We start from the raw sequence: 12,864 nt of genomic DNA, 5'->3' as shown, positions 1-12,864 counted from the left end.
AACGTTTTGCCTATCAAAGTGCAGCAGTGGACATCTTCAAATGTCCACTGCAACTTCTGGAACAGGACCGTCCTCTGCCTCAGCCTCCTTTCTCCTCGCCTTTGGGAACTGCGTTTGCCCGCTCTTTGTAGAATGTGCATGCCTGTGGCATGATCCGTCGAGCTCAGCTGGGTGAATGTTTCCATGCTCTGCCGGTTGTTGCTTTTCTACTTTTATTTTTAAACCGAGTGGTAACACTTTGAAGCATTTCTGATTAGGGAACCTCAACTTGTTGTTTCTGCTTAAAAGTGATAATCCCCCCTTAATACAAACCTCAAGTACCTATTTTAATGAAACCTTCAGATGAATATCAAAGAGCTATTTACTCGTATCTAATATTTTAATTAGATTATATTCTCAATTTAACCCATTAAACCCCCTTTGATGATCTCCATGTTTAGTGCTTAGCCCCAGATGCTGGAGGTAATGAATATTGGACCTTTGATTTAATGAGAACTTCTGCCTTTCCAGCCTGACTCCCTTTGTATCCCCTTTTTTTTATTTTCTGAGCTATAGAATTCAGTTAATTGAAGAAGTCTCTTACCACCACACATTAAGGAACCTAAATTAGCATCCCTTTTCTGATTAGAAAATGCAAGCAGACATTTTCTCTTTGATCTGAGGATTGAGTTGAAGTAGGCAACAGCCCCCTGAAAATGAGCTGATGGCCTTATTATTTGGCTGACATGCAGATGCGTCCATGTGGTGCAAAATGCTTAATGTCTTAATTGATCACCTTCCTCCCTATCTGTCATCCTACTACCTTTTAGAGCTCCCATAAATTAGGGTGATCTTTCTGGGTGGGTGGTGTCTTGTGTTTGTTTTTGTTTGTTTTTTTTTTAAAAACAATGAACTTTTAGGAAACATTTAAATGCTAAACCCATGCTAAACTAGAAGTCTTGTATACTTATATGATGCTGCATTGGGGGGGGGGGGAGATAAGTTTTTTTTAAAAACACTGATCATGATCATCTCACAAACCATTTGGAAAGGGCTGTTGGTTTTTTTTTCCTCCCAGAAAAAGACATTATTTGCAGCATATGTGGAAAGAAAATCTTTTGATCTACCTCAATACTAATGCAAATTTTTCCTGTACCTAACAGATACAGTGGCACAAAAAGGGACCGTACAAGTACATGATGAGCATCCATCTGCTTAAAAGCAAAGGCCAAAACTTAATGTCTTTCAAATTAGGAAGGCAAGGAATTTAAATAAGAAACAGGCCTTGAATTTTGCATTAAGTATTCAGGGAGAGGTTGAGCTGGAGTAGAACCTGCCTGCCATAGTCCCGCGGCTCCAGCACAGCTATCACAGAGCACAGTGTTACTCACCATGAGCACAGGCTGCCTTCACCAGGGCAGAAATGTGTTTGTGTACACCACCCAACAGAACTTCTCGACATTTATTTGATGGCCCCTTTCTAGTGCCACCATTTCTTAATATTTTAGATTCAGGAAGCGTAGAAGCTGAGAGCACCGTCAGTAGTCAAAGACCCAGGGTCAGTTCTACTAGGAGCAATGCTGTTGCAATAACATCACCATCAGGTTTCTTTTGAAGATAACTGAAGTCAGCTTCCCACCACCATCTCACAAAAGATGTGAAGCTGACTCACAAGCTGCTGACTCTGACAAAAACGTGCTGTTTTATCAGTTAAAAACATTAAATAAGGCAGAGCCTGAAAGCCATATTCCATCATTACATCTCTAAGGGATCAATACTACAGTAAATAGCACAAAGAATATGCCTTTTTTTTTATTCTGCACATTGCCCAAACCTAAGTGCTCTCTGCCTGAGAACAAGCAGGCACGTGAAGAAAGGACCAGCACTGGTGAGTGCCTGTGTGGTGTGAGAAAGAGCTCTTGGTGCACAAAACCACAGCAATAGGTAAAGGCAGTGAATCTCCACTGGTGACAGCTGGCGAGGGTGAGTTAAAGCAGCCTGCCTTACAGAAGAGCCTGCTTGGAACAGAAGTGATACTGAGCCAAAAACCTGGATAGAGCAGATGCTAAAGAAGCATCCAGCAGCTCAGCAAGAGCTTTGCATAATCGTGAATGCAGAGCGGGCAGCTGCAGGTAATACCACAGGGCTAGTGTTCTGCGTGTCATAGGAGCACTCAAGGGTTTGTTCCAGCAGTTGCAGCAAAGCCAATGAGATACACAACACCGGAGAATATGGAGTCTTTACTTTATGAAAGCAAGTTGAGTTTGTATGGGAGTAAAAAAAGCAAGTTGGTTTTTTTTCAGCAGCAGCTGAACGAAGTGAGTCACAAAATTTGGTCAGCTTGCCTTTGCTCCTGGCATTTCAGAAGCCCATATCATAGAGTTACCTCATTATCGTGAGTTAAAACCAACTCCTTCCTTGAAAGACTCTCTGTACCCTAACAGGTAGAAAAGGCACCACAGTCCACTGTGGGATCACCCTTTCTTCTCTTAAGCATACACTTTACACCCACCTGCCTTTATCACCAAGCGCAATATATTGCTACTGCTGCAGGAATACTGACTATGTCAGTAGCTGTAGCCACCCCAAGGCACTTCTAGCAATGGAGCTAGGAGTGTTTCATCTAAGCTTATTATGCTATAGAAACAAGATAAATCCAAGACAGAAATAAGCCACTTTTTAAGCCAAGCAAGACCATCCGAGCAGCAGTTTGCAGTTAATTAAGGTGATGCTCTTTGTTATTGTGTCTAGAAGAGAGGAAGAGCAAAGTCATCAGTTCAGGAGGCCACAACACTCAGGAGCCCGCAGTGCTGTAGTCAGCATCCTCGCTGCGTTCACCTACCCCTCCTCTGCTCCTCAGCAATGCCCACACCTGCAGAAACTTCACTTCAGAAAACCAATGGAAAAAGTTGCACTAAGTCCATCAGCCAGCAGAGAGAAACGACGAGAGGAAGTTGGAGAAAGAATTTTACATAGCGCACGCGATGCCTGGATCACTTGCTGGGCCCAGCCGTAGGTTATTTACACCTTCACCCAGCGACAGCCCGTGGTACTTTCAGGGCTGACGCTACACATGTGTTTAACAGCAAGACTTTGCAAATGATTCGCTCTGAAACTGCCCGTACAGCCTGCAGATCTGATCTGCTTTCACATAGCGCTGGCTGTAGAAGGAAAAAAACTTGGGTTGGAACTGCTTTCCAGTCCCATAAAAGTTAAAAATGTTCAGGGCAACAGACAGGAAAATGCTCAAAACCAAAACAAAGCAAAGATCCATGGAAGGATTTTATAGACCATTTTTTTATTTTCTTTAATGAAAACAACAAACATTAAGCACTTAGGTGTTAAAATAAATTAACAGGAAACAATTTAATTTCAAGAAAAACTCACAGAAGAATTTTAATGAAAACCAATACTTCAGTGGATTTCTTGAAAAATAGGAAATCCACCAAGATTTCCTATTTCCAGCAATTATTTCCTGCAAGCCATTTCCACCGCAGCATTTCCCAAACATGTACATGGTAAAAAAAAAAAAAAAAAAAAAAAGAGTGCCAGCTCTAAGCAATCCCTCCCCTACTGCTCAAGCTTCTGGGGGAGAGCAGGCAAAAGTCAGCAGTTGTCACTGAATAAGTCAGGACCTGGGAATAAAAACTCATTTCACTTATTCTAGGAGAAAAATCTCTGAAATAAACAAACAAAATGCCTCCCCAGCCCTTCCTTCTTCCCAGGACCCCCTCCACTCTCCAAACACATGGTAACCTCTTCCCAAAAGCTTGCCCAGACGGTCTAGAAACCGCATCCTCACCGCAGCCTCCTGTCACCAGCCCGGCAGGCGTTGCTTCCCAGCCTGGAAGGAGCGGGCTGGCGAAGGAGGGGATGTCTCAGGTAGCGACTGTTTCCTTCCTCTGTCTCAATCTCAGGGGTTTTTGCCCTTGTTTGCACCAAACCTCGTGGGATAAGCAGCCAAAGCCTTCTCCTGTTACCTGCAAGGCTCGGTGCGCGCCACTGCAGTGTCCAGACTGGGACGGAGACTTCCCTGGGGCTGGGTGGTTCACATTCTGCGTGTATCTGTCACTGAGGTCGCTAGCGATCAGTGGCTTTGGTTTTAAACATGATTGTAATTTTAAATGTTAGCCAAGGTGCCTCGAACCACAGAGAGGTAAAGATAGGTGGGTGTTTGTGGATTTTATTTTATTTTATTTTATTGATCAGCATAAATACTTTGTGAAGAAGAAAGGTCCTGCAGTGGCAGAGGAGAGGCAGCAGAGACTTGAGTGTTATTTGATTCATATTCTGACCCTTCCTCATAGACCTGCCACGTCCCAAGTGCGATAATGCTGGTGGCAGAAAGGGGAGCGGGCTCTTCGTCACACCTCCGTGCCCCGGAGAAACCCTGGCACCTCGCTGCTAAAGGGGTCCCACGAACACGGCCCTGCCTGGGGGACTGAGGTGAGGATACCTGTGGGTTTTACCTGCCCCAACCTCGCCTGCTGTCATCTGCAGCGCTGGCTGGGCTGTGGCACAGTAAAGGTCCTGTGCTGCAGAGCCTGTTCCTGGACATACTCCCAGTGCCTGCACCTGAATCCCAGGATCCTTCCCTCCCTCGAGAACCACTATCAGACTATAAATATCACCAGCCCATGGGTGTGCAAATGCCCCAGGCCCTGCTGCTGCAACGGAGCTGAGCACTAACTTTGGGGTGGTTGGTGCAGCGGGAGCGTACTGGGTTACACAGCATCTGATCACACTCCTCCATCTGTGTTGGGAGGGCAAAGCCTAGCAGTGCCCACTGGCTGACACCCCCGTTTTCCTGACATCCACTGGATGCCTCGCAAAAGAGCGGTGTAAATGCACAGAGGAGGAAAAAGTTGCTTTTGCATGTCTGTGCCCAAAAACTTCTGTCACTTGTGTGTCTTAATCTTCTACTTTTACTTTCTCCTGCCTTTTTTCTTTGTGTTCTTTCCAGCTTAGAGTATTTTTACATGCCTTTATCTCAAGTAGTAATAATAAGAGAGAATGAACAAGTCTTTGCACAAGTAAAAGGAATCACACACAAATGTAAAGAAACAGGATTTTTAATACCTCTTTTCATTCAGATGCAATTTTTTTTAATGATTACATCTTTATACTTGCTCCTAATATTCTCTCTCACTAAACGAAAGGGATTTCTCTGGTGTTTCTCCAAGTACCTTGCTGCCCAATCCTATTACCAAAGCCAAGTCCACCTGAGTGACTGCTGTGGAGTCACTGGCCCCCGCAGCAGGGTGCAATTCACCAGGCCGGCTCCGAGACGGGCGTCCGTACCGCACTGCACGCTGTGGTGCCAGCGCCCGGCCCTGGGAACAGCGGCGGCAGATGTGGACAGAAAAAAACCTATCACGTAAATATCACGGTAGAGCTTCTCTTTTATATCACTTTTAATAGTCCCTAATGAAACGCGCACTCAGGGGGAGGGTGACAATCAGCACAAAGCAAAACGAACAAAATACTTGGTGGGCGACTGAGTACGGACGCAGACGGACGATGGCATCGAATTGAAAGGTTTTCGAGACCGTTTCCATCACCTCCCTGCCCACAGCCGGGTGGGTGTTGAGAGAAGGGAAGAGCCATGGAGCTGGGAGAAGCGTTTCCAGCCAGCGCCGTGGCAATGCAAAACGACCTCCGCGGTGCTTCAAATCACACCGAGGCTTTAGGAGGAAACGGGTTGGTTTACCTTCTGAATTATAATATTTAGGGAGGTGGGTGGCCTTTTAGCAAAATTTTGTTGATGAAAATGATTGTCCTGGAAGTATTTATAAACACCTATGTAAAGGACAACTAGCCATTTTCTGGACATGGTTGGGTATTGGGTATTTCCCCCACACACCCCCCAACGTGTGATCTTTATTATTTTAAGTGTAAAAAACATAAAGGGAAACCCACGAAAAGGAAGCAAACATACACATTTCAATCCTCTATATTTTATATATTAAACAGGGACACATTTTCCCTCACAAAACCACATGCCCTGTAATCCAAACTGCCCTGAAAGTGCTAACGACACTGGACAACCAAATTAACTTCCCGTTAAAAAAAAAAATTTAAAAAAGGGGAAAAAAAAATTAAATAACCTAACGAGACACGGACATGCCACCGGGTTGCTGGTACAGCGGGGGCTGCACAGCCAACATCTGAGCAAGCACAGCCTCTCCTCCGGGTTTTCACCGAGGAAAGCCCCAGCCCTCCCCTGGAGATGCGGAGCCTCCGCCGCGCTCCCAGCCAGCAGCTCGCCCCAAAGGATAAAAAAAAGAAAAAATTTTAAAAAAATCTCAATTTACCTGGAAATTAAAACCATTTCCCTGGTAGGAAGATAAAGGCAAAGCGAGCACGGGCGGCGACTGCTCTATCTGACTGCAATACGGAGCTCCGAGAGGCGTTGGGGCAGATACAAGTGGCGGTGGAGGGGGGGGGAACCAGGAGCCAAACTTGGGACCAGCTCTGGGGCTCTTTGAGAAGAAAAGAAAATTATCCGGAAGGCGATTCACACCTGGAAGCCGTGAAGGAATCAGGCTGCCGATGCAGGTGGTTCTCCAAGCTGTAGGAAATCTCTGCTAGCTGGGATTGCCTTTGCTCCGAGCAGCCCTGGCAGGATCGAGTTATTGGTGATGCTCCCCCCTTCCCTTCCCCAGATCGGAATTAAATAAACGGTAATTTTGGTCTTACCTGTTTCTTTGCAGGGCGTTTCTACATTTTTTTTATTATTATTTCTGAGTACCTGCGTGCCCTGGAAGCTCTGCCCGGGATCACTCCCGTCCTACCGCACTAGGGAGGGAGCCGGCGAGCACTCGCCCAGCTGGCTGGCGCATTGCAAGAGTGGCGAGTTTTTACGGGGGGCCGGGGCGAGGCATGCCCTGCCTGCCGCTCTCAGTAACGACAACATGCTGGCACGGGTACACATTTATTTTCAAACCGAGAAAAGTTCGGGGAACGGAGAAGAGTCCGGTACTTCGAAGGGAAGGGGAAACTTGAAGGAAACTCGCCTTTTTTGCTCTCCCCCACCAGATTTGCTCAGGCTCGGGGTGATGCTGGGGGGAAGCCGGCGGCACCGCGGGGTCCCCGGCCCCCTCCGGGGCATCGCTGCCTTCGCCCCGGGCCCTCCCCGCATCGACACCTCCTTCCAAAAACCGTGCCCCCCGTCCCTCTGGGCTCCGGCGCCGCTCAAGGCTGGGGAGGTAGGGGCGACTTGCGGGGCCGGGGCTGGGGCAAAGCCGCCCCGGAGAGGCGGGTGAGCCCGGGCCGGGCCCCGGCGCTCCTAGAGACGGTGGGGGCCGGGGCAGAGGTCCCCCTCTTCCAGGATGTCCACCTCGTCCTCGGGGTCCTGGAGGAGGAAGGGGCCGGGGGGGCCCTTGCGGGGCTCGGTGCCGGCGGCCTCGGGCAGCTCGGGCTCGGGGGAGCTCTGCTCCCGGCTCTCCTCGCCCCCCGGGTGTTTGGGGTCGTCCTGGGTTTTCCGCAGCTGTTTTTTGTGCTTCATCCGTCGGTTCTGGAACCAGGTTTTCACCTGGGGAGAGCGGGGGCGGGGAGGGAGAAGAAGAAGGGAAAAAAAAGAAATAAAAATGAAAAAGCGAAGGTGGGGATGCTGCGTGGGATAAGGGGAGAGGTGCCAGTCCCTTCCCGGCGGTACCCCGGTACCTGGGTCTCGGAGAGGCTGAGGGCCGTGGCCAGCTCCACCCGCTCGGGCGTGGAGAGGTAACGCTGGATCTCAAACCTCTTCTCCAGCCCGGAGAGCTGAGAGTCGGAGAAAACGGTGCGGGCTTTGCGGCGGCGGCAGTGCTTCCCGGGCAGCTCGGCGTGAGCGTGGTGCTGGAAAAGGGCTGGCACCGGCACTCCTGGGGGGACACACGGCGGAGACCCGGGCTGCGGTCGGGGGCTTCCACCCTCTGCGGCCCCCGGGTGGGCTCTCCCCCGCCTCTATTTTTTTTTATTGTTATTTTTTCGTTTATTTCGTTTTTGAGGTCGTTTTATTGGTTTGGGGGGCTTGTCGCCCCGAGAACGCGGGGCTTTGCGAAGCGCTTCGCCTCTGCTGAACCCGCCCCAGCAAGGCAAAAGCAGCCGCCCGCAGCCTTCCCACCGGCGAGGCGAGGCTGGCAGGGAAACCTTCACCCTCCTGGCAATTAAACCACAACGAAATAGACGCGGAAAAAAGGGGGGAGCCCTGGAAAAGGCTGGGAGGAGAGAGGGCAGGAGGAGAGCGGTCCTCCAGGGCCGCGCCGGTGCATAACTTGGGCTGCCCGGGGAGAAACTTCGGAGGAGGTTTTTCCTTCCAGAGCAAGGAGCGGGCCCGGGGAAGGGCTGAGCCCCGGGCTCCGGCCGCGCGGGGGGAGCCTCTCCCAGCCCGGGGAGGGGAGCCGGCACAGCCCCGGTGCTGCTGGAGGTGGAAAAGCAAAGCCCGGACACCGTCTGGAGGGACAACGCGAGGAAGAAGACATGTTACGGGTCCAAAAATAAAAATAATTTTTAAAAAAGGAGGAAAAAAAAAGGCGAAGAGAGGGAAACTCTCGAGATCTCGGGCAATCGAGCGAATGACAAGCTGCAGCGCGGTGGGCTCCTTCCCCCGATAACGAAGCTGGGGCTCCCGGGGCCGGGGGCTGCGGCCGGCGGGGCTCGGAGGGCGGCTGGTGGCTCCTGCCCGGGGGGGACCACAGCCGCGGCTCTGGTGAAGGATGCAGAAAGGTGCCCCGCCGCCCCAGAGGGGTTTGCATTTATTTCCGTGCTGGAGCAGGTCCCGTCCGGGGCTGCGGGCTCTTGTCCCCACCCAGGTCCCCACCTCGACTTGGCCACGAACTCCGCAGGTTCCTCCTGCGAAGGGCTGCACTTACCCGAGGTGGTGAGAAAGTAAGGGTGGTGGTGATGCTCCGGCTTGTGCAGGGCAGGGTGCGGGTGAGGCGCCAGGAGGGTCGGGGTTGGCATCAGGGGGTACCCATAGTCCAAGAGGGGGACGCGGGAGGCCAAGGAGCCGGGAAAGTGCTCGGGGGGCACCTCCCGCAAGGGCTTGGGCTTGTGCAGGAGAATATCCTCGATGAAGAAGGAGGTGGGCCTGGGCGCCGAGACGGGGTGCACGGGCGAGGTGAAGTTGAGGTTCATTTCGGTTGTCCCCCGCCTCGGGCAGCGGGGAAGGGAGCGAGCCGGGCTGAGCGCTGGCTGCCGGAGGAGCGAGGGAGGCCGGCTGCACCTCCCGGGGCCGAAGATAATAAGTAAAAATAACGATAATAAATAAATAACAATTTAAAAAAAAAACCCGGAGCGAAAATAAATAATAATAATTTAAAAAAAATATTCCCGCAGCCAGAAATAAACTGGAAGAGCCGGGGGATGCGAGGCGGGTGGGCTTGCGCTGCGCGGGGAGATGCGCGCCTTTGAGGCGCGGTGGGAAGGGGGGTCTCCAGCGAGCCAATGGCGATCGGGCGGGCGGGGGGACGGGCCCGCTGGGCCACCCAAAGCCCCGCAACCACCGCCGCGGCGCGGAGCGGGCGCGGGGCCGCGCAGCCTCCCCCGGGCAGCGCGGCAGCCCTCAGCCCCGCTCCGAGCGGTGGGGTTGGGGCGTTTTCCCAAACATGAGAGTTTTCTCCTTTTTTTTTAAAGTGAAAAACTTGGGGGGGAGGGAAAATAGCGGCGCTTTCCCCACATGTCCCACGCTCCGCTCCCAACTTGGCCCCCGCAACAGCTTGTGCCTTTCCGCTCAGGTTATCACCCCGTTGGGGTTTTGTTCCCATCCATTCCCCGCTCAGTGTTGTGCTAACACTTTTTTTTTTTTTTTCGGTCTTTCCTCTGTTTGTCTTTTTTTTTTTTTCCCCTAATCTGTAACATTCATTTCCCCGGAGTCAATTTGCTAAAATGAGGGTGATATACCACATCATAGCCGAGATAATTTCGGTTCGCATCTCAGAAAATTGCTCTAATTATTGATGTTAAACTCAGGGAAATTAAAAGAAGGCACTTCTCCTTCATCTCCCGATTTTAAGCTCTAATTTGTTGAAATCGAGTTGTCACCACAATTCCAATCACTACCGTTAATAGTAAAAGTGTTCTAATAGAGCCAGAATTCGCGCAACCCATGCTATTAGATAATTAAGAAAGATGTTAGAAAGGCAAGTGCTAATCCTTGGGCACACGGACAGCATTTCCATCTGATCCAGCAGGTAGAACAAATTAATTACCAGAATCAATTAGTCCTAAAAGTACAGTTCTCAGGGTAAGCCATGCCTTCCATATGGATGAGCTGGTAAATGGTAAATAGATGAGGAAAAACCTTTAAAAGAATAGAAATGGCAATCGTCCGGGTTTAATGAATCTGGAACTCGCAGCTCCTGAGTTTGCCAGCAGTGACGTCCATTCCCCGCCACGCCGGGCACAATCCCGCGTGGGCGAGGGCACGGGCGGATCACGCCCACTCGGGGCTTTAAGAACAGCTAGTTATAATGTGTGGTAGCTTTTAAAATACAGATGTGGCTCCTTCATCAGCTCCACCAGGCCAAAACTCAGGGTGGAGGCAGAGAGGTCCCTGTCTCACCGGGAAAACCCACGGGGGCGTTTTTCTCTCTATATACAGGCAGTGCGTGTTGCAGCCACGCACACACTTTGTTTTACATGCGTAGTGCCCAAGTGCGGGCAGGCACCACTGAGCTCATCACGCACTTAAGAGACTTATATATGTCAGTATCAATATCTATATCTCTCTATCTCTCTAATCTGTATTTATATCTATATCTATATCTATATCTATATCTATATCTATATCTATATCTATATCTATATCTATATCTATATCATCTATATCTATACCTATACCTATATCTATACCTATACCTATATCTATATTTGTATCTGTATCTATACCTATACCTATACATCCGTGCCTGCACAGCATGGATGTGGGTGCAGCGCTGCAGGGAGGCACAGGGCTGGGGGAAGACTTGCCTGCCATGGAGCTGCCTCTCCTGGTGCTGCCGGCAAAAGTCCCTCTTTTTCTCCAGGAAAAGAATAAATAAATTTAAAAAATTAAAAAAAAAAAACTGTTGCTGCATCCCCTCCTGCAACACCCATTTCAGCATCAGCCTGGGATTTTGGCCGGGGGTTTAAAAATACAACAGGCTAACAACTTTCTCTGAGGAGCAAGTGAGTCAGCAAATGAATTAACAGAGATGAAACGGGTCTAATGCCCAACTTGTTAATGGAGGGAGCGCAGCCAGGGGTGTGTAAGCTGCTTGACTGGCCATTTCATCAGGTGAGATTGCTTCTCCGGGAGGGCTGGGGCTTTACTCATCACTGGGGGGTGTGTATATATATATATTTAAAGCAGATCTGAAAGATTAAAGACATGTTACTTCAGCCAGATTGGGTCACAGCTTTAGGACTCAGGCAAGAGCTTGCTGCCTGACAGCTACATCGAGAGGGGCTGATTTTCAGAGTCCCTCTTTATTTAGGGTACAGCTGGGGAGGGGGGAATGGGGCTGCTGTCTTGGTGTTACCTTGCAGCAACAGCAGCAAAACCCGGCCCCAACCGGGCAGGGGCACTTCAGGCACCACAGCCTCTCCCTGGTGCTAATTCAAGGGCAACAGGCAGAGGTGATAACCTCCCATCTGTGGAGAAGTCCCTGAAAGGAAGGTAGAGCCCAGGAAGGGGGGACCTCTGCACTGCAGTCCTCACACCCAGGGATTTTTTTAAATATAACATTTCATGGCTTTTTGTGACAGGAAGGGGGTGCCAGGTGCTTCCCACCATTGGCAGGCGGTGTTGGCAGTGTGGCCTCTTTGCCATACAATGCTTTTACCTATTTTTCCCCTTTTGGCTCTCTTCTGCAGGTCCCCACGGTGATGGGGACCCAGCAGTGTGGACCTCACCCTGGGACGCCCAAACACTCCCAGCCCCGGCTGCACCCTCAGCCCTCTCCGAGGACCAGCCCCCGGATCACAGATTAGCCTTTTTTTCTGGCTGGCCAGACATATGCACACAAGCAGATATTCCTACGTATTTTTGCATACACACACAATTCTATTTGCTGCCAAATTCACATGTGAATCGGGTCTCCAAAGAGACCCTCTGTGGCATCCTCTCAATGGAGCAGGGTCCCCTCTCAAGGTGGTCCCACAGCTTTTCCCCAGATTTGGCAGAAACTGCCCCAAACCTGGGGAGAAGCTGAGGTCTCACTGGGCTGAGGGACACATCTAGGAGAGAAAACGAGAGGGACTGGAGTCAGTGAAAGGTAGGGAGAAGCAGCAGGTTTGGCTGTTTTACTCACTGTGTGTTTCTCTTCCCATGGCGGGGGACTAGAATTGCCCCCCAATGTTGTGCTCTTGCGTCCTCCCCTGAACACCTTGTGGGACATCGTAAAATCTCAGCCTACAACCCAAAATTATTCAGACCCCTTCCAGAGGCACACATCTGTGAACCCAAGTAGCCACACTACCGTGGAGTTTGTTCATTGTCTCTTCAATAAAATAAAATGATTTCTACAGGCTCAAAGAGCTTTATAAACTTTGCTGGTAGCAATGCACACATATCCCCCCATATATGTATACACGCCCCCCCCCCCCTTCATGATTTAACAACATACATAACCCACATGTGCTTTGCCTACATAAACACCAGTTGTCATTACTTACACACTTAAGATCATTTGAAGGTATTATGGGGAAATGTTGCCCAGAAAAACAGAAATTTATTTGACTTAAAACCTAGGGGGTCATTTAAAAGGTCAGTGCAGCTACACTGATGTTAGTGGCTTTATTTCAGTCTGTTGCATTAGGGATAAATTTGGTGTGGTTTAAAAATACATGCACTTATCTTCCCGTGGCTCTTGAAGAGGTAAGGTAGCTTGGGAGCCCAGCCTTTTCATGCCTTTCAAGACAAAT

At 50.0% G+C, this 12,864-nt stretch overlaps 1 protein-coding gene across 1 annotated transcript; it reads right to left on the bottom strand.

The window, feature by feature from the left end:
• Positions 1-7,022: 7,022 nt before the first annotated feature.
• BSX (brain specific homeobox) lies at positions 7,023-9,315 on the bottom strand. The gene is made up of 3 exons (XM_009469534.2): positions 8,832-9,315; positions 7,645-7,841; positions 7,023-7,513 (listed from the first exon to the last, which is right to left on the bottom strand). Exons 1-3 carry the CDS (start codon positions 9,094-9,096, stop codon positions 7,268-7,270), a joined length of 708 nt encoding a protein of 235 aa, XP_009467809.1. The 5' UTR covers positions 9,097-9,315; the 3' UTR covers positions 7,023-7,267.
• Between the last annotated feature and the right edge of the window lie 3,549 nt (positions 9,316-12,864).

The sequence above is a fragment of the Nipponia nippon genome, unplaced genomic scaffold (assembly GCF_047370975.1).
Source record: "Nipponia nippon isolate SJK-2023a ecotype South Korea unplaced genomic scaffold, ASM4737097v1 scaffold_28, whole genome shotgun sequence".
NCBI classification, from domain to species: Eukaryota; Metazoa; Chordata; class Aves; order Pelecaniformes; family Threskiornithidae; genus Nipponia; species Nipponia nippon.
Note: the sequence above shows the minus strand (reverse complement) of the source record. Positions and strands in the feature narration are given on the sequence as shown.

Bases quoted from the DNA above. Each gene is read 5' to 3' on its own strand.
- BSX (XM_009469534.2), bottom strand. From the start codon at position 9,096: ATGAACCTCAACTTCACCTCGCCCGTGCACCCCGTCTCGGCGCCCAGG. The intron at 7,842-8,831 runs GTAAGTGCAGCC...GTGTCCCCCCAG, and splicing joins TTACTTTCTCACCACCTCGG to GAGTGCCGGTGCCAGCCCTT. The intron at 7,514-7,644 runs GTACCGGGGTAC...CGCTCTCCCCAG, and splicing joins TCAGCCTCTCCGAGACCCAG to GTGAAAACCTGGTTCCAGAA.